The sequence below is a fragment of the Electrophorus electricus genome, chromosome 3 (assembly GCF_041902795.1).
Source record: "Electrophorus electricus isolate QZ-2024a chromosome 3, ASM4190279v1, whole genome shotgun sequence".
In the NCBI taxonomy this organism is placed as follows: domain Eukaryota; kingdom Metazoa; phylum Chordata; class Actinopteri; order Gymnotiformes; family Gymnotidae; genus Electrophorus; species Electrophorus electricus.
Window position 1 is genome coordinate 5963346 of NC_137499.1, and position 21543 is coordinate 5984888.

At 40.2% G+C, this 21543-nt stretch overlaps 2 protein-coding genes and 1 long non-coding RNA gene across 6 annotated transcripts; 2 read left to right on the forward strand and 1 right to left on the reverse strand.

Moving 5' to 3' along the window:
• The first annotated feature begins 37 nt into the window (after positions 1 to 37).
• lins1 (lines homolog 1) lies at positions 38 to 6047 on the forward strand. Of its 3 annotated transcripts, XM_081710021.1 has the most exons (7): positions 40 to 577; positions 672 to 775; positions 1067 to 1156; positions 1795 to 1936; positions 2126 to 2719; positions 3196 to 3382; positions 3507 to 6047. In XM_081710021.1, exons 2-7 carry the CDS (start codon positions 764 to 766, stop codon positions 4207 to 4209), a joined length of 1728 nt encoding a protein of 575 aa, XP_081566147.1. In that variant the 5' UTR covers positions 40 to 577; positions 672 to 763; the 3' UTR covers positions 4210 to 6047. The 3 variants fall into 3 exon arrangements, with proteins under 3 accessions (XP_081566145.1, XP_081566144.1, XP_081566147.1); XM_081710019.1 differs by lacking the exon at positions 672 to 775 and having other exon boundaries at positions 38 to 577; XM_081710018.1 differs by having other exon boundaries at positions 39 to 775.
• LOC145656927 (uncharacterized) lies at positions 5510 to 6477 on the reverse strand. Its single transcript, XR_014122554.1, has 3 exons — positions 6349 to 6477; positions 6040 to 6213; positions 5510 to 5646 (listed from the first exon to the last, which is right to left on the reverse strand). It is a non-coding gene; the product is annotated as an uncharacterized LOC145656927 (long non-coding RNA).
• cers3a (ceramide synthase 3a) lies at positions 6308 to 21287 on the forward strand. Of its 2 annotated transcripts, XM_027004529.3 has the most exons (11): positions 6308 to 6445; positions 8482 to 8664; positions 8916 to 9033; positions 9797 to 9915; positions 10362 to 10419; positions 12278 to 12328; positions 12833 to 12925; positions 13100 to 13228; positions 13318 to 13424; positions 13592 to 13745; positions 20091 to 21287. In XM_027004529.3, exons 2-11 carry the CDS (start codon positions 8492 to 8494, stop codon positions 20226 to 20228), a joined length of 1140 nt encoding a protein of 379 aa, XP_026860330.2. In that variant the 5' UTR covers positions 6308 to 6445; positions 8482 to 8491; the 3' UTR covers positions 20229 to 21287. The 2 variants fall into 2 exon arrangements, with proteins under 2 accessions (XP_026860330.2, XP_081566148.1); XM_081710022.1 differs by lacking the exon at positions 13592 to 13745 and having other exon boundaries at positions 20091 to 20226.
• The last annotated feature ends 256 nt before the right edge of the window (positions 21288 to 21543 follow it).

Genomic DNA, 21543 nt, shown 5'->3' on the forward strand with positions numbered 1-21543 from the left:
GATTTGCGACCGTTTCCAACCACCTGCGGTAAGTGTGTGAGGTATAAACATCTACTTAGCTAGATGGCTATCTAGAGAAGTTGGTACATAATGTCAAAATCAGATAGTAAACCCATTAGACCGGACATTTCGACACGGTGCCTTAATTTTAAAGAATTCCGCTCATTTGCTGCTGCTTTAGTTGGGCATCTTTTATGAACAATGTCTTCTTTGGCGTTGGCCGTTGGTTAGGAAGTTAAAAATGAGCTAATATCCTAGAGTATGACTAGAATTTAAATGTAGTGTAAACACGGCATTTTTGAACAATAGAAACGAAGAGTATAAGAAGTCATCTACAGTGAGCAAGAATTTAGCTACGACGTTTCCGCAATCTTATGTAAGAGGTGATTAAATGTCGGAATTGTGAAACCTGTCTCTACATTTGTTCATTTTCAGTCACAATTCTCACGCGTGGCATATATGTTGTCCGGACATGGATGGAGGTTATTCAGATTTGCATGCAGTGTTCACTGTGTTGCAGTCTGGAGGTATTCCTGGTATGACTAGTAAGGAATTTTCGAGTAGGATTTCATCAGCTGTAAGCACTTTAAATACTTTAATGCAGTCTACACAAAGCGTGAGAAGTGAAGTCAGAGATTTAATTTGTCTGTGCCTTACTGTTATTGAAAAAGTAATTGCCAGTCAGTCATCAAAGAGTTTACCACAAAATGTCAAAGTGTTCTATGAAGATATCATAAAGAAACTCTTCGGAGATATCAGTCTGATGCCAGAACTTGTGAGTATGTGTTCAGAGACAGGACGTGTCCTAACGTTGAACTTGGAGCAATTTTGTTTTCTTCTGCTTTTCAAAAAAAAGAAGAAGTTTATATTATTATTATTATTATTATTATTATTATTATTAATAATAATAATAATAATAATAATAATAATAATAACAAATTATTACTATTGTTATTATTTTTAATTTATTTTTAATTTTTTTATTTTTTATTTTTTACGAGACATGCTTTTTAATGACACCACAAAGGCACAACACTGATGTCTTGGCATTTTCTTGTTGTTGCAGGTACATTTTCTCAACTACCCAGACAGATTCTTGTCCCATTTAACTGCAAAGTGTATGTCATCATTTGTCGTTTATGACATCAGTATTCGTGTGAGTATTGCAGTTTTGTGAGCAAAACTTCAAAAAGTGAATCAGACAAAGCTGACTCAAACAGATTTTTTTAAACATTACACTACTCCTAAACGCATGCTGATTTATATTATTTTAATATATCTTAGCATGTGACTATGCTTTTTGGATGTTAATAATATAATTATATTAATATATTATTAATCTTCAAATAGCATAGTCATATGCATTCTTATGCTTATCAATTGATAGTCATAAATATACATATGACTATCAATATGAGCCACGCCCCTCTCTGCTTTAATTTCTCTAACCACTTGGCTTCAGCTTGGCTAAAAATGTTTTGAAAGGGAAACTGTTTTATGAAGAGTAGAGCTTGGCTAGCTGTTATTTGTCTGCTTATGTCTCTAGGATCTTATGGTAAAGGGCTGTCTGTATATATAGAGCGAAAATATTGTCATTTTAAAACACATAAGTCCTGTAAAATCTCAATGTTAAATTATATTAAAAAATATCAGGTAACCAAGGATTGCAGAGCTCCTGTATTGATAGACTATGGCTCTACATGGTCTATGCATTTGTAATCTAATATAAACACTAAGTAGATATCATCATTATTAATAAACATATTTGTCATATAACTTTTATTGGTTCTGCAGCGTGAGAGCAACCCTGTTTGGACAGCCACTTTGGTCGAAACATTTAAAGAATCAGGCCCTGGCTATAGATTGGACTCATGCCTGTGGTCATCAACACATGTGATCAAGGGAATACTCAATGGATGTTGCCTCAATAAACAAGGTACTGCAAACCTTTTCTTATGAGGACATTCAGAACTGTGACGAACTGTGGTGATAAGTATTATCTTGTGGGTTTATTGTTTTGTCTTTATGTTGCATCTTCGTAACCATTGCTGTGGGTTAATTTCCTGAGAGTCTATTGTGCTGAGCTACTACACGGTAAATGCAAAACTTGTCTTTTGTTCCACAGAGCTCTTGATGAAACTTCTTGCTGGTTTTGAACCGTCCCTCCATTCCCTGTATTCAGAGCTGCTCTCTTGCGCCACCTCTCAACACACGAAAGCAGCAATGCGTGCGGCTTATTCCAGTGACCTGGATATCACTGTATGTGCATTTGTGGACCTTCTCGAGGCCCTTGCTGCCGCAAGGATGAGACACGGTGTCTGCTCCTCCATCCAGAGACTGATGTTCCTTCAGGCCTCGGCACTCCTGCACCTAGTAGACTCGGAGGTGGAGTACTTTGTGAAGAAGCGAACGCTGCTGTTACTGAAGCGATGTCTCGCTCAAAGGGCTGGGGAGGAGTGGGCCTTAGGGGAAGGCCACGCCACCCTCTGTGACGCCGAGGGCTGGAGCAGTGACATTCTCGCAATGGCTGACGCCGTGCTGCAGGCGGTAGATTCTGGTTGGCTCAGGCGAGTGTCCGTCAAGCCATGGGCGAGTTTCTTTGGTGGGAACAGAGAGAGTTCTGCTGATGGGGAGGGGAAAGATGCTGTGATGTTGAGGGCTGTGAGCCTCATTTTGATCAAGTGTTTGGAGCTCAAAATGCAGCATGTTGTCACTGCAGGTAATTAGTTTGCCTTGTTTCAGTTTTGTGTGGCTTGCCCCAAGCTGTGGCTTGTTATTTTTTTTGAGTTTATAATGATTGTATTACAGCATAGATCAGTAGTGTCATTATTTTGTCTTTTTCTGTGATCTAATCTTAATACACATAATATACTGGGTATACAATGTAAGAGTTCATTCAATTTCCACAGAGTCTTCACACCTAATAAATTAGAATGTTAGTCTCCTGGTAGTACTTTTAACTGATATTAGAAGTTGGACCATATAATGATCCAAGTTAAAGCATATCACTAATTAAAGTTTTAAAAACTTTGTGGTTATAGACTTTTGATTCAAAATACAAGCCATGCAAATAAGTTTAACTGTCTGACTTTGAACAAGTACTTATTAGAACGCATTTGCAAAGTCTCATTTCAAACAGGAGATGGCGCCATTTCGACTTTCAGTAACAAGTTCTTTTCTGTTTTGCTGTTATAGGAGCTTCCCATGCTTTTAATGTCCAGAAGTATGTAATGGAGCTTCTGGTCTTCCTGCAACCGCAGGTATTCCAGTGTCAAAAAGACACACACAACTGCTCTTGGATCTCATTGGTGTTCCATGAACAGGATGATGACATGATGGAATCGGCCAAGGCTCTGACTGCCTTGTATCTGTATCAGAAAAGGTAGGATATTAGATTTTATTAATTTATTGTGAAGTATAGCAATACTATTGGTGACAGTTGGATCAATGGTGTTGTCATTTAGTTGATTTAGAGTGACTTACTGAGAATTCCTTTTTCTTCACAGGTTAGATTCCTCAGACCCCGAGGCTTGTAACTGGGGCTGTAATCCACACTGCCACTTCATACTTCTGCTCCAAAGTCTCTTCTTTGACCATACTGTCCTCCTTGACTTCCTCATTTCTTCTGAAACCTGTTTCTTGGAATACTGTGTCCTGTACCTTAAACATTTACCAGAAAACTGGCAAGAATTTTGTAATGCTTGCAGTCGTATTGAATACTCAGAGAGGAGATTTGGAAGCTGTGAGGTGGTGATGGAAGCCCTGCCACTACCTGCAGTGTCTGGAGCTTCATCGATCCCACAAGGAACAACAGTTACACCTCGACTTAAAATCGATCCCCAGTTTACAACTACTCAGCAACCTGGGAAGGAGCCTGTATTCAGTTCTTTTCCACGACTGGTTGATTATGAGAGCTCGGAGGAGTCAGAGGAGGAAGAACAGAATGTTTTGAATCCCCAGACAAAGAGTAACCCAGAGAAACCAGTGGTAAACCGCAGCATGAGACAAGTGAAGAGCCTTTCCCGATCAGTTGCTAGAGCAGAGAAGGCGAGGACTGACTCCACTGACTCTCTTCTTAGAAAGGTTGTGTTGTGCCTTACTGAGTTAAGGAGAGTTATCAGCAGACTTCACACCAGGGGGCTCTTCCCTTACAATCCTAGTTCACTTCTTAGGTTGCTAATGGCTGTTGAGGCCAAGGGTAATTTGTGAGACCCAACAGTAAGCCAGCCCAAGTGATATAAAGACTGTAAAACTGTAAAGGTTTCTCCCACTGCAACCATTTTGGACAATTTAATATTTGTATAGTGTCTCAAAACAAAACTCAACTCATAATCTGGCCACAAATTATAAATACACACAGTGATTAGGTATCTTAACACAATGTTAACTCTGTTGCAAAACATAAGGCAAATCTGATTAATCAAAGCACCTAGATAAAAACTAGCCAAGTAAACTTTAGTGCTATTAGGGAATAGTTTAATGTTCGAATTTAGCTCTGATCTAAAATGTGTTGTGAAAAATACAATACAGTTGATGGCTCGATAACATGAGGACTTTAGTTTGTGCCTCATCATTAGTAAATCATAATTTGATGGTGGGAGAAGAGGACAAAATGATTAGCTTTTCTTAACAGCAATGACAGAATTTAATGTAGTACAGAATTTCAGGAAGATCAGTGCTGTGACTCACTGGACTTCAGCGGTGGGTGTAATCATTAACCTTTCATAGTGTTTGTGGCAGTTCATTTGCATAATCCAGAGCCCTGCTTCTGTTTGGTTTTTTTTTGTTTTTTTTTGAGACAGTGTCTCAGATGTGTGGATGTTTGTTTGAGTGGTAATTGAACCAAATTCCTCTCAGTCAAGCACTGACTTGTATGGCAATAAAGTACTGAAACTTAAAACTAAAATGATTTATTAAATCTCTTTTAGGTTGTTTACTTTAATGTAATATACATCTTAGCTATATTATTCCAACAATCCTAGATTATTGTTTTGTTTGTGGAGACTGCAAAAATCAATATAACAGTCCAGTGTCAATTTACCAATATGTAGAGTCCATGAATACATGGTTAACTAAATGAAACAAAAGTAAAGCTGGCTATAACACAGAGGCTAGGATTAACGATGAGCAGCAACAAAACCGTGCAAACACGGGGATTAAATACATGGGCTAATGAGCACTAAACAAGACACAGGTGCAACTCATGAGGGGCAGAGAAAATGAAACCAATGAACGAAACACAGGGAAGTAAAGCCATAGAAAGACAAGACAGGGAAACCATGGAGACAGGGATGCTGGGATGGTGGCCAATAATGACAACTACAAAAACAGTAGTGTGTCCCATGTGCTGGGTTAAATCTTCATGAAAATTCTATTTTTCATTAGGGAAGACTTCCATAAATTGAAATAAGATTGCTTTTAATCCAACATTTACATGACACTAGCAGGAACTCAGATCAGTCAGCATTCACATTCAAACAATAAGGAGAATCAACAATTTAAGGCAACACCAAAACTGGGGACATATCAGTATAAATGCAATTAAAAATAAATGGTGCAATTAAAAGATTATACCAACAGGTTATTGAAGGCTCTTGCTTCTTAAGTAATCTGGTGTGATGCAATCCATTCTCAGCCTGGCTCCTCCTTTTAGGAAAACACACTCTGAAATGTACACCCTCCTGATAAACTCACAACTACAAAGACGTTTTTACTTTCATTTATCCAAATCCAGAAGCATTAAGCAACATTATTTTCCCTGATCATGAAACCATCACTCAACCAGAACAAGTCAATGTTTTATTAAACCCCTCCCCATTCTCATTTTTTATTCTTATTCAAGTGTACAATGACAAAGCTATGCGATATATAATAATCATAAATAATAAAAGAATATGACAATGTTTAAGATATTATATGCACAAAAAATACAGTTCAATATGGATGTACAGTAAAAGATATAAATTGTACAGCACCATGTGGGTGGATCATGATACAATATAATAATCTAAGGCATATAAAATCATTATAAACCAATACCTGTGTTTCATCTGTCTTATCTCTGTGTTTACTTTTTTTATCCAGAGGCAAGTAACTGTGTCCGCATAGCTCAGCTCAGAACTATCACTGTGCGAATCTGGAGAGTCCTTGGGGCATACTGTTTTTTTCCCGGCCAGTGAGTGTGCGTCAGTCAGCCAACAAATCCTTTGTTACCTGAGGAAGGTTGGGAGGGAGGAGGAGGAGGAGACAAAAAAGAGAGTCAATTGTAAGTAAGCTGGGTGTGCCTGTAAGAAATTCCAAACAAAGAGTAATCCTGTGCGACCGGAGCTAAGCGTTGCTGTCATGCACCACGGTTTGCCAGCGGGCCAGCAGGACACAGAGACAGCAGGGGTGTGCAGCTCGCTCTTCTGCCCACATACTGAAGCGGGGAGCCGAGAGGAGAGAGGTAGGTCTGCTCCCCAGCCTTAGCTTGGGTGAGGGCAGCTCTGGGCTTCTGTCGTGACCTGTTGCTGTTAAATCTGCATTTACTCTCCCCTTTCCGCCCTCTTACGTATCCACTTGCATGTCAGCAAAGGTCTGAACAAGTGACAAAGGGAGAGAGCGAGAGAGCGCGAGAGAGAGTGAGAGAGAGATTTGGGACAGGAAAGGACCTTTACAGCTAACCGGCAGAGATTTGCTGTCAGTTGTGTTTGAAGTAGAAGTGGCACATGCTGTTAGGACATTCCAGTTTATTTGGCAGTGCAAGTTCCATGAAACTGCTCTGATTTTAAAATTACTCTTACTTTCTGTGTGCTCCACAATATTGGCCACTTGATATTTCGGTGTATGTTTCTGCTCTTTAGTGATCTGTCAGTATTATTAGTGTTAAAACATTCTTTAACAGTGATTCCAGTAAAAGTCTCTCTCTGTTAGACTTTATCAAACTTTAATTACAACATTATCTATTGGCTTCATTCTCTTAGGATACATTTTCCATCATAAAATTAAAGTACTGGACATTTAAATCACATGGGTCACTGTGAGCTTTTTTTAAGGATATCCTCTCCTTAATCAATATAATACATTAAATCCTAACTGAAGATAGTTGTCACAGAATGGTTCCTAAGAGATTACAGGTTAATTGTTTTACAGATCCATTCTGATTTCACTGCCTGGCATCCACGCACATGTGAAATACACAAAGTGGTGACCTATTTGCAGCACACTGATGCGATTAGAAATGGTTAACTTGAACAGAGCTACCCTGGTTACCCTGGTTACCCCTAACCGTGTATATGAAGGCTGCTTATCAAAAGAAGAGTCAGCCTACTTAGAAGCTGTGTTGGAGGAAGAAGCGTGTGTGCACACGTGGAGCCAACATTGTTTACACAACTCACGGCCTTTGCACTTTGCAGTTGGCGGACTGTTCAGGGATGTACTACTGAACATATTCCGGAAAAGTCACAAATGTGCATGTTTTTTGAACAGTACCTTACTGTTCATTGTTGATTTGGTTCATCTGTCTGGTTAAGATAGGTAATGCTATAAAGGAGAGCTAATAAAGAAATGTCTTTGGTTCACCGCGAACATTGAAACACAAAGCTTTAACCTTGATGATTTTTTAATGGTTATTATGATAACTAGTCCTACCAGTTGAATGGGACAATTCCTATTTAGCATCCACCCGTAATCATTGTTTTGGATAATGCTTTGTACTTGCCAACATCTAAAAGGAAAATTGCATGTCCACTGAATTTTAATTACCCAAAAGACATTCATGTGCATGAGAGCTGGGTGTTCCTAAGCATTCCTGTTGTGTGTCTGCGCGTATCTGCATCCGTATTCGTGTGAACGTGCAGGTCTGGGCAAATGGTTTTACCTAAGGTCATCACAGCCCCTATTAAGTTTGTTTTCTGTTACAGCAGATATGTTTTGCCGTCAGCAGATTCGAAAAGCCCGGTGACTTTGTCAGTATTTTGAAAGCTTGTGGAGCTTGATGCACAGTGCCCTGGAAATCTCAAACTCCTTTAACATGAACTGCTGTAAAGAGAACCTTTACGCAGTGATTTGGTAGTATGCTGTCCTGTGGTGGTTGCTAGGATCCAGGGACTGCATTCACTGACTCTTTGGCATGTTTGCTATTAATGAAAATGGGTGCAGGGAAGGACCACTGTCCAAATATTTACACTGGAAATAACACGAAGCTCTGCTAGTCTAGGACTGTAAATCCAAACTCTTTATAGGCTTTGTTTGCTTGCATTATGAATACCTATGCAATGTTTTTTTTTTCTTTTATTGTGAATAGCTTTGTGTTTCTTTCTTTGAGCCCTCTATGAGTTTCACGGATTAGTTTCTTTTTTCAGAGAAGTACTTTTCACAATCTCAAGAACAATCTCAGGAACATTTAAGGAACACTTCCTTTTTAATAAATTATTATTATTCAATAATAATAATCCTTAATAGGGACCCCTCTGATGTGTGCTTTATTTTCTCATTTGACAGAGTGTGCGGGATGATTGAGACCATTAGTGAATGGTTCTGGTGGGACCGCCTTTGGCTGCCCTTCAACCTCACGTGGACAGATCTAGAGGACAAGGATGGGCGTGTCTATGGCAAGGTGTCAGACTTGTATATCACCTTGCCCTACTCAATGGGCTTCCTCATCATTAGATACATATTTGAAAGGTAGGTTCTCAGAAACTGGATGGGTTTATCATGGCAAACTTAGATACGGTTTTGCCAAATCTATAATCTAAGGTTCTATAATCTAAGGAAACCATGCAATTACAACACTCAATTCACAACACTAAATGAAGCTGGGAACTCATTCAAATAAAAACAATTAAATGGATATCCATGCTAGTGTGTGATCCTCCAGTCTATGCACCAGATCCTTCAATGGGTGGTGTCACGTTGTAAATTGTTTCGTTTCTCAGGTTTGTGGCCACACCGTTGGCAGCCTTCCTAGGTCTGAGAGAGAAGACCAAGCAGAACGTGGAATACAATGCCATCCTGGAGCATTACTATGCATCACGGTCTAAAACCCCAGGAAAGGTATTGCGCAGAATTTGACTCAACACTCACTACACTCACCACTCACTTTATTAGAAACATTTGTTTATTAGACACACCTTGTAGGTGTACACATAGAACCCCTTGCCTACATTTTGCCCTGCACAATGTGTTAAGCAGAAGCTGAGCAGTAATTCAGTGAGTATGTAAAAAGACCTACAAACCCATCAGGAGCTGTTTCTCACTGTTGTAAGCAAAAGTTAAAAGCTTCCTGTAAATTCACCTTATGTAGCACTAGTCCACATCAACAGCCTTTACACTTGCATATCTACTGTGTTTCTCACAAAAGTATAAAAAGAATATAACAGCCATACACAAACAACCCAGATTATTCAACAATGACCTTGACTAGGACAGAATTCAGGGGCCAGTCAGATGTGTCTCTGCTGTCTGGTGCCTGATATTAGATTAACAAATATGTACTATATCAGTGAATAACAATTATCACACTTTCAGAAATCCCCTTTCATCCTTCTGCAGATCATAATGAGCTTCTACTTACCTCACTGTCACTGGTTAAAATTATTTTTCTTTAATATATTTCTTGCCACTCACTAGCACCAGAGAGTAATTGGTTTTCATAAAGTTTGCTTCAGTCAACTCTGGGGTCAATTTACATGTCTTTATTCCTATTAGGAGTTAACTTGGCTATCTTCCCTGCCATCTCATTAAAGCAATCCATGCAACTAGTGGAATCCCACTCCTTATTCCCACTCTCTGTACTTCCCTCTGTGTGGGACCCCAGGTGGATATCACGGGCCTGTCCAAGAAATGTGGCTGGTCCAGCCGACATATGGAACGCTGGTTCAGGAGGAGACGCAACCAGGAGCGCCCTGGGGTCCTTAAAAAGTTCAGGGAAGCCAGGTAACTGTGACATTGATCAAACTGGTTGAGTATACTTAAACATAAACCATACTGAAACAGTTCACTAGATTTCCAATATTTGTATAGTAGTTGTGTATCTTCTAGTCCTGAGTACACAGTACATTAATTAATTTTGGTTGACAGTGATGAGGAAAAGCAACTGGTGTACATACATAAAAAAAAAAAAAATCCTCAACTAATGAAGGGAATTTTTCAGGTTGTATTTGGTTGGATGCAGTTTATCAGTTTATCATGTACACAACATTAACATACATGTGTTCTGTTGTACACAGTAAAAGAATATCACCATGATCAAATTGGCAGATAGGCTGTTTTCATTTTGGCAAAAATAGCTATGACGCCGGCTTCGACTAATGTACCAGAAATCCTTCCATGGCCAAAGGTTTTGCCATTTGCTTTAACTGCCATTGCTTTGTTTCCTCAAGCTGGAGATTTGTATTCTATGTAGGGGCCTTCATTGGTGGCATTGTAGCCCTGTATGATGTAAGTATTTCTCCTTTACCACTTGTATGAGACAATAAAGGTGTAAGAGGTAACCTTGTTAGGTCACGACCTTGGTTGTAGGTGAGTCTGAGTTGTATTAGGGGATTTATATAGTAAGTACAATAATAGGGGTGAGATGGAATAAAAGACAATGGAGATTTGTTTTGGATTTAAACGGTAGCAGAACGACTCACATTTTAAGCCATGCAGGGGTGGGGATAGGAGAGGTGAGTTCTGCCTGTGGATATGCAAATGGACACGCTGTTATGGCTTCAAGTACAATGCTGAGAATGTCAGTTGAACAATGACTCACCTTATATGTCTTGGCATCCAAAAACAGCTATTGTGTACATGGGCAGATGATCACTATGAAAATATAATTCCCTTGCAACACTTTAACATTCACTCCTAAAAGACACTCCTAGTCTGGAGTATTGAGATGAACTCAAGCAAATGAAATTACAAAACTAGGCCGAAGAGCAGTACAGACATTTCTGATTGATGCATTTTTGTAACTTGCAGTTAGTGAGTTTAAAGGAAGACGTCACAACCTCACTGAAAGTACACAGAGTAGTGAATGTATTGAACATACTGGTTGCAGTATTATGTCACTAAATGTGCAGAAAGGACCAACATTTGTCATCTGTACTCCTAATGTCGCTCTTCACAGTTTTCATCACCTGCTTTTAGTCAGAATTTTTTGATTCTCTGCTGTTGTCTTCCATAAGTGGCACAATAGCAAGTGTAATGGGAAAGAATGAAAGAGACCAGGAAGAGGAAAAAAAAGTGTATGTGCACATTTCTGTTCCCTGGAAAGAAAAATTAAAAGTAAAGGGACCACTTTTCTTTATTGCGACACATGTTGATAAGGTGACTGAATTCGAATAGTGTGAAGCATTTATCTTATAGATCAACTTCTACATAGATCAACATAATTGTATGTGGATCAACATAAATGTATATTTATAGCCAGGATAGCAACAGGGCAGGGCCCACTGGCACCAGTCCAGAATGATAATATGGCACTCTTAGCTTTTTCACGAGAACACCCATTGGCTTTCACTGAATCATATACTTGAAAGATTTGAAAGTACATATTAAATGAATGCAAAACGTTGTAATTAGTATGGTAATTTACGGTCTATTTCTTTTTCCACTATAAACACAAATTTGATCATTATAAGAACACATTTTTTGTTGCAAATGACATTTCAGGGCAAACTGAGAATTAGTTTCTTGTGATGAAATTTAAAATGTCTTATTTTGCTGAATTGATTTTATAAACTTGCAGCAAGCCTTTCTAGATAATTGTGAATTGTGAAGAGGGCTCAAACTTTTATAAATTAAACAATGATGTATGGGTCAGAGAGCCATTCCATATACAGTATGGGGAATAGTTTGGAGACATTTAGGAATACATTTAATTCATAATTTTTAATGACAAGTTTTTTGAATAGTTATCATTCTTTATAATAATTGTTCTGGCATTGGTGCCTTTTGTAACAATTGATCCTGGCATTCAAAATCAAATCTAATGAAATGAACAATATCCCAGCGTACACTTCAGATCAGCTTATCTCACCATATTCTATAAAAGCCACAATCATTTTTGTTTGTGAAGTTCTGTTTTTAGAAGTGAAATATATATATATATATATATATATATATATATATATATATATATATATATATATATATATATATATATATATATATATATATATATATATATATATATATATATTTATAAAGAAGTGAAATTAAGTAGTTTGAAAACTATTTTATTTATTTTGAGTTTATTTATTTATTTTATTTTGGTTAATTTTGATAACATTTCATTATGTCTTCTGCCTTTTAGAAACCCTGGTTTTACAATTTAAGAGAAGTTTGGACTGCCTATCCTAAACAGGTACTTTTAACATTTTTCCAGGTTTTGTGAAACATTTATGACTTATGTATGTATCTGCATTCCCATTACACACCCAATTCCTTCTTAACATGTGCAAAAATAAAAACATAGCACATAAGTGAAAAGATTAAACTAGAACTCAACAATATGTTCTTACTTGGTCCGAAACAAAACTTCAGCTTGCATCATATTTAGTCCAAAATCGTGTTTTTTCCTAAAATGAAGCAATGCGTCTGGAATTGTTTAGATCAAATCAACAGCTCAGTGACGTCATTCATGTTGTCCAGCTGCTGTTATGTATAATTCTCTCCCCAGCAGAACCTTTTTAATAACCCAGATGCACTAAGCTACAGTAAATTACATACAGTTGGTGATATACATCATGTTAATAGATAGCGTATGTCTCTTTGTCTATCACTGTAAGAGTCCCAATGTGTTATAATGGTCACAGCAGTACTGGCAGGCTGAAAGCGATATTGTTTCTTGGGTTTTTCTCCCTTGTAGTCAATACTGGAGTCCCAGTACTGGTACTACATACTGGAGATGAGCTTCTACTGGTCACTCCTTTTAAGCATCACGTTTGATGTGAAAAGAAAGGTTCGTATCATACAGCACGATGTTGCGTTTGCACACGCGTTCCTCGTATAATTTTGTGTTTTCAGTTTCAGTTTTCAGATGTTGTTTGTATCTCAGTATGACCAACACTGTGAACAGCTACAGATAAGGCAAATGATGAAGAATCTTTCATGTGGGCATTTTTCATGTGGGCAGGATTTCAAGGAACAAATCATTCATCACCTAGCCACACTGACCCTACTGGCATTTTCCTGGTGTGCAAACTACATCCGTGTCGGAACACTAGTCATGCTTGTCCACGACTCCTCTGACGTGTTTTTAGAGGTATCCAATGCAGCTTGTTTAGACATTTCATTTGACCTGGGTGTGTGACAGTTTCTCTTTCTCAACTTGCTCCTCTCTGTTTTGTTCAGTCTGCCAAGGTCTTAAACTATGCCAAGTGGGAAAAGACCTGCAACAGCCTGTTTGCTCTGTTCGCTGTTGTGTTCATGGTCACCAGACTCATCATTTTTCCATTTTGGTAAGATACGTCTGAAGTTGTCCCTTTTCAGGTAGTTTTGAGCGTGTGTGTTTGTGTGAATGCAGCTAATATATAAAGTGCATGGTTAGCAGAGATTCCATTTCAGAGGATATGATATGACATCACAGGAATGTGTTTACAACATCTCTCTTTTGTGTTCATGCCAGGATCATCCACTGTACATGGGTCTACCCACCAGATCACTATCCTGTATTCTTTGGCTATTACTTTTTTAATGCTATGCTTGGCATCCTCTTGATGTTGCACATATTTTGGGCCTACCTGATTGTCAGCATGTTGAAGAAGTTACTCTTTGGCAGCGTAAGTAGTGATTGGATATGTCATAAACTGCCCTCTAAATCATTAAGCTAGCTCACTACATAGAATCTGTAGCAATTTGCAGGCTGTGCACTTCACTGGCCTTTCAGTTTGAAAGGTCACACTTTCATATCATAAGCAGAACAATTAATACCTTGTTTCTCTGTTCGGTCCTGATGATATACTTCTGCTTTGAAGTTAAATGGCTGTGTGTTATCTATAATATAAGCAATGCTGCTGTTAACTCCCTCACAGTGTTTCTTGAAGTCTGTATTCCATCTATACTCCACATAGGCTATGTGTAAGTCCCTCTATTGCCATAAAGACAAATCCCTTTGACATCTCTGTGTAGCAACTTTAACCCTTAAGGAGTCTTAGGCTATTTTGGCCTTTTTGAACACTTTTGATTTTGCCTTTATATAACACCTTAATATTTGCTGTGCCAATGTTTGGTATCTTTTTTTATCAGCATGACATCACCTGACATAGATGGGTTATTTTTTCACTTAGACATCCACTTTATCAACATACTGGTCCAAAAAAACACTCTCCATCCTTCATTGTTAATGTCTGCCATTTGTTGATGCAAGAACTCTGCAGACAATAAGATTAGAACCGCCCTGTGTGCATATGCATCAATGCAGTGTGCGTCAACTAAACTGACCAATCACAGGATGGATGCGAGATTTATGCTAACTGACCCTGCGACCCAGCACTGGCAGGAGGCCAGCAAGTGGTGAGGTGAGGCAGGGCGTAGAAAAGGGAGAGGCAGCTTTCTTGCTCCACTTTGTTTCCTTTCAAGCACGTGCTGTGAGCCGTGCCTCATCACTCGCTCCTCCTCTACACGCAGGCTGCCTGTGTATACCGGTTTGGCTGGTGTGGTGTAAGGGAGTCTGGCATGAAGAAAGTGGTGACAGTTTGATTTCACCAGGAAAGGATGGCAGATGACAGACTACCCCAGAAATAGTGCGCATGCACTCAATGTGTATACACTTGGAATATGCTGGTTAGATTCATGTTTACTGTTTATTTTAATAACGTGCGTGAAGTGCTAAGTTTGAATACAGAACTACTGTATACTGTAACAAGCTCTGCTGGACACACGTGATCTAGCCAGTGCAGGTGGGGGTGTCAGAGTTCAGAGGTCAATCTCCCGGAAGAGATAGTAATGGACAACTGTGAAGAGGAAAGTTTTGCCCCCATACTGAAATAAGTCTGCACTTACAATCTGCCAGGGCCTAGTGGGGAGAGCTGAAGAGAAGCATGATCTCTGCTGCATAATTGCAAACTCATTACAAGTGCTGCAGTTGCTGACGTAATCTTTGATCCTATTTTGCATGCCTGTCCAGCAGAGTTTCTCTCGGGCCTGTCTATAGCAGGCGACAGTCCCTGTGTGTGTGTGTGTGTGTGTGTGTGTGTGTGTGCGTGTGGGGGGGTTAACGTTTCTGAATGGAGACACTTGGGAATGAAGACCATCTGGCCCCTGAACAGTGTGCCATTCTGTACGCTAAGCTCATCTTTGCATGACCAGAACTCCCTTATGTCCAAACTTGTGTCATCTTTGCATGCAGGCCAGCCAGCTATTCTGAACAAGTTTTCGGTTGTTGCGACAGTGTGTCTTGGTCTTTGTGGGCTCTGACTCTATGAAGTCGCTGATCAGTCACATTGAGATACTGTGACCGGAGAATGCACTCTAGACGGTGCTGCTCCTTCTCCACAGCACACCACAGTATGCTTGCGGTGATGTGTCCAGCTGTGGCCCTTCTCAGCGTATCGCTTAAATACTTGGATATATGCTCGTATACCACCCAAAGGTAGCGTCTTGAGGATGCTGTATGGCCATGCTGTACAATGCTGTAGGATTCTGTAGGGCCAAGAGCATGCTACGGAGGCACTTTGGTGCACGTAAATGGCTGTCAAACGTGGCCTGTTTACGCAGTACCCTTCGCAAGGCCAAATTGTTGGCATGCAAACACAATGCTAAGGCTCTCATTTTCAAGTTGTGACTCGTTCTGTTCTGATGTAGAGAGGGCCCTTGATGCACATACAACTAGCCGGCCTTCCTGCAGGAGGCAGCACCCAAGGCCATGCTGGCTAGTGTCACTCTGTATTGTCACAGGCTTGGACACGTCATAGTATTCCAGAACTGGTGTGACAGGGTGCTTAATTTCCTCTTAATGCTCGGTCATGTTTTGGGAGGCCAGTGCCATGTCTTTATCCATCAACCTCCTCAATAACTTGCACAGCTCTAGGAATCCAGACAGGAAAGATATTTGACGAATCCCAAAAACCCCCTGCACTGCTTTAGTGTCTGAAGACATGCGCATGTCCATCACTTTCTCTGCCCTTAAGCCTCCCAGCAACAGAGCGTGACCATGAAAGCGGACTGCAGGTACCTTAAATTGAAGCTTTTTTACACTGAGGCTGAGTTTGACTTCCCTGCAGTGGTCCATAAGGGTGAGCAGCTGGTCTTGACATACTCACCCAATGACTAGAATGTCATCCGCTATGGGTTCCAATGCCACCAAGCCCCACCAATAGCATGTACTGTTTCCTCTGGTATATCTTCAGGGCAACAGAGACCCCAGATGGGAAGCCATTGCATTCTCCCTCTAGGTGCCCAGAAGATGGTCATGTGGCCAATTCCCCCATCAAGTCTGCAATGGAGGAATGCATCCCTTTGATCCACCAGCATGAACACTTTAGCCTTAGGGAGTTTGTATAGAACATCTTCCAGGGTGGGTATGATGTAGTGGGTATGATGGGTAGATATGAAGGGTAAATGCCGGAGGGCCTTACTGAGATGCTTTGGGTCAATACAAAGACGCAGCTTGTCTGGTTTCTTAACAATAACCATGTTGCTGATCTAGTCAGTGGGCTCTGTCACTGGAGCTATGTGGCTGTCTGCCTGGTACCGGCCAAGTTGTGCTTTGACAGCAGCTATCATGGCCACCGGGACATTTGTAGGTGCACACTGTATATGTTTTCAGGCTCATCTAAATCAAAGTGCACATCTCCAGGGACCAACTCAATTGGGCCATGGAAAATGTCAGGGTAACTTGTCTGGAGCATCTCCTTAGTCAGGGGTCATGGAGCACTGCTGGAATCTGTGGCGGTGAGAGACAAAGCATTTAAACTGGCGGGGACTGTGAAGTGAACGAGACATAAGCACCCACATGTTGACCCCAAGAGGAGTGGCAGTTGGTCTCAACTATTTCGAACTCCAAGTTGTGTTATTTGCCATGTATAACACGCGCCATTGAAAACATTCAGAGTAAGGGCATGAGCTGACCAGAATACAGCTTCAATTAGAGTTGTTTGGGAGTAATGTATCTTTGGGTGCTAATCTCATTTAATTTTGAAGCTCACCACATCGCATGTAGCGTTAGTGTCGAGCTGCCATTGGATTAGCAACTTGACATACAACTTTTTGGCCTTTGCCCACTTGAAGCCAATTTGCTCTGTGGTATACAGCTCCTTACTCGAAGTGTCATGTAATTCCAGCTAAGTGTCCTCAGGTGCATGCAGTTTGCCCTTTAAATGCCTCCTGTTCACTTTTCAGACAGATCCTTGCAAAATTGTTGTCAGTGCCACGTGCCTTACATCATTTGCCGAATGCTGGACAGCGTTCCTTCCTAGTTATGGTTGGTGCCACAGTAATGGCACAGAACACTCGGGATATCTGTGGCTGCGGATGGACTGACTGGTTGCTGGCGCACTGAATTAGTACAGTCTACGGACGGTCCATCTAGAAACCTTATCAGTCTGCTTATCGGTCAGTTCCGCCAGTCTGCACGTCTCAGCAGTGCTATTTGGGGTCTGCTGACGCTCTCTTAGCAGCCGCCTTCTTGTGTTTTCATCATGCAAGCGTGAGATGAAACTGTCAATTGTGTCACCTTTCTCTTGCTCGCAACAACCCAAGATGTATCGCTCACAGATTACATTCTTTGCCGGTACTCCTCGATGGCGTCGAGCATGGCATTTGTATCCTCGTGTTGCTCCGCCATTATTGTCAGGTTGTGCTTGTAAATGGGATGTCACCCAGCGCCCGTTACACTCCTCAGCCCTGGATTTCTCCAGTTTGGTAGCTAAAGTCTAGTCCTCTAACTCGGCGCCAAATACTTTCGATTTTGCACTCACAGCATCTGAAAGTTTCATCGGCGCAGGTGGCGGGATGTTGCTAGCAGCCGTTGCTAATCAAGCCAACCGTGGGTCGCAGCGCACAGAGATCTGTTGATGTAGACTACTTCTGTTACAACTTGTCAAATAAACAGATGCAGCTGCACACACAAACTACTCTATTCAACAAGCTCTGCTGGAGACACACACAACTTGACAGAAAAGACTGCTGTCAGGATAAGAGTCTGCAGCAGTCTCTTGCACTACAGACCTAACATTTTGACTGATAATGACTTTAGTGCACAACCATCATCAAATGAAGATTCTCATGTTGAGGTGGTTGTTTTTGCATCGTTTATTAAATTTTGTAAGCTTTTGAAACTTTTGGTATAACAAATGATACTACCCTTTCTAAAGCTAGCTTTACTTTTTTTTTTTCAACTGATGATGAAGATTTGACGCCTTGTCACCTCCTCACAGACCTGACCTTTGTCCAGGTCGCAATCTTATCAGTATACGTGACCCTGACGATATTTTAGAAATACTTTGAAAATGTGAATTTTGCTCTCACCTTTCAAAACCTCATACAGTTTTCAATTAATCCACTAAATGTCAAACTAACAAGGCTGAAATAAGGTTGTATCCAGTGGTTGTAGCACAGAAATGGCAGATTAGCATAGAAATGGCAGGTTAGCATAGAAATGGCAGGTTAGCATAGAAATGCCAGGTTATTCCCTTTTTTCCCCCATTTTTTCAACCGCATCAAGTGAGAAATGTAATCCCTAGTACTTCCTTGAGGTTTACCACCAGACAATGAAGTAATATCAGATTTCCTCCGTCTACCATGAGATATGATTTGTGTGAACTGTATGCATTCTTTCCGTTTTGTGATTTAGTGCCTGATATATACAGGAAAATGTTTGGCGGGACGGAACGGAACGGGGGGACACATGAGCGTAGGGTATAGTGGGGCTGGCATTCTATTTTGGTGTTTATGTGAAATGCAGTAGTGTTATGGTGAAAATGAAAGTTATGGTGACTATTGGATATCTCTAGATTTTTAAGTGAATTGTGTTAATTGAGTGTACGTAATGAATTCCACCAGTTTATGAAAAACAGCATGTATCTAAAGAAGGTTGAAGATCTTTGCTTTGGTAATCAGATAATGGGCCAGAATAAATTGTATAATTTGTCCATATGTGACTGACAAAGAAAAATTTTAAGTGTGTACAAACACAGATTTTTTAAGAATATCCAAACTGTCTCTTTTTATTGGACTTTGGGCCATGCATACTTTTTTGTATTGTGTGTAATAAATGCTCCTTGTAGCTTTCAAATAGTTTATAAGTCCCACATGCTTGTACTATGTTTTATTGATGCAGTTGATGCCAGTTAGCAATCTTTGAAGGCAAAGCACCAGCTTGTCCAAACACTGTCCATACTGTCTCGTTTTTGGCTCCCTTTGCCATGAAAATAACCTGTTTAATCACCGCCAGCTTGGTTCACAGGCTCTTTGTTTTCTCTCCTGCCGATAGCACTGACACGGCTAAGTCATAATATGTGTGTGGTTGAATTGGCAAGCTGCTCAGTCTCCTGTTGAATAGAGTGGCCAGAAAATGCCGGAATGAATTACCTCACCTTGCAAATGACCTGCGCGCCTGTTGCTCTCAGCCAGCTAATTAGGTGTGATTTAATGTACATCAAACTGTGCTCAATTGTGCTGTTGGGGAAACTGATTGTCCTCCTCTGCATCTAGTTTATAAAAGTGACTCGTTAAGTTGATTCTCCAGAGAGTGCTTTGAATCATGGGGTTCAGGTTTAGTGCTGTTGAGGTTGGTTTCTCATGTCGGTTTGCTAAGTGGTGGCCAGGTCAGGTCCGTAGTCAGTGTTTTACTATTCATGCGGGATTTATAACCGTGAACCTGCTTGTCATTCTTCCGGGATTTCAATACACTGAAATTTCCTTAAAGTTCTCAGTTGTGCTCAGATGAGACAGGTTGGCAGTCTGTCTTATCTAGCTTGGTACATCCAGTTCCCCAAGTTATGGTTGTATTACTGAAGATTCATTTATTCATACGAACATTTCCATTTCATCAATTTTATAGTCATCATTTTCAGAAGCCCATGAAAACTGAATAGTGGGAACCTTTCTCACTAATATGTTTCAGTATAAATATTATTTTGCTCTTTTAAGTTCATGCTCTTTTTTTTCTTTCTATGACTTCATAGTTAACCAAAGATGAGAGAAGTGACAACGAAGAAGAGGAAGATGATGAAGACAACAGCATGTTTGAGGATGATGATGATGATGGCTACCTAAAAGTTACCAATGGCTGTGGAGGGAGAGGCGGGGAGAACCATCACTAGTGAATGGGCAGTTTCCCCGATTCCCATTGTGACTGAAGGAACTTATGAAGTTGTTTATTTATTTGTTTGTTTTATTTTGTTTGTTTTACTCCACCTCCCCACCCCCCACCCCCCAGCTGGGAAAACCATGCTTCAGGCACTCAGACCCACATTTGATTAATTACCATTGAGAACAAGCCAGAGATCTGAATGAAACGCTCTCGTGTCTCTTGAGAGTGTACTTGCAAAATGCAAACAAGTACTTGTAGTCTTTCACTCAGTGCCAGCATAGACTGGTTTCATTGGCTCCTTCAGTATGGCCACGCCCCCTCTCTGGCCTGCAAAACAGGCAAGAACAGAGAAGCCCCACGCCACCCCACCCCTTTGCAAAAAAAAAAAAAAAAAAAAAAAAAAAAGGAAAAAAGATCTTCAGAACAAAAGAAATGTTACTTCTCTTCTCCATCGTACCTAATGGGTTCCTCATTGTTTCTCAGAGGGATCTGGCCACAGTCGCTGCTCCTCGTCATCCACTGGGGCCTCTTCTTTCGCCGGCAGCCTTCGGTTCCCGTGTGTTTCCCGTTAGTGCGCTTCACGAGAAGGAGGCACTCTGTGCTCCCCAGCCAGATGAAATCGTGTTGCAGGGTTTTTTCTTTGCCAGATCACTATATAGAAAACACTTCAGCACGGTCCCTGCCCCTCTGAGGTCCTGCTCTTGTACTGCCTGGTATACTTCTGCAAAATGCATTACGTTGACATGGAGGCCATCCGTTCCTAGGTTCTCTAGAAGTTATGATCTCCTATTGCAGCTCTGTATTTTGGACACGTTTTAATTCATGTTGAGACATGAGAGACTGTGTCAGAAAGCAGAAACGAATAAAAACAGTAATTTTATAGTTATTTTATCTAACCACTACACTTTTTGGCTTTTGCTTGTGATGTTTAAATGTATTACATCTTTTAAGCACTACAAATGTTCTCTGACATTTGCTTACCTGTTCAGAAAAAAAAGATGTCATTGAAGGTAATGTAATTTTGACTGTAAAGTATTTTGTTTTAATAAAAAAAAAACCTATTATATGATTATATGAAAGATGACATATCTTGGCCATTTTCAGTGATTAAAGTTAAAATACTGATCATGCAAGGTTTTATGTACGCTTATGTAAGGTTAAGAGAAATAAATGTCATGCAAAGAGGAAACCAAGTCATGATTAAGATTAAATTAAGTGGTTGTGATTAATAACCCTGGACAACAAATCTTTGACTTGACTTTTTTTTAATCTCACAAACTAAAATTGGGGGACCTTTGTAATACTTTTCATGCTGAATTCATATC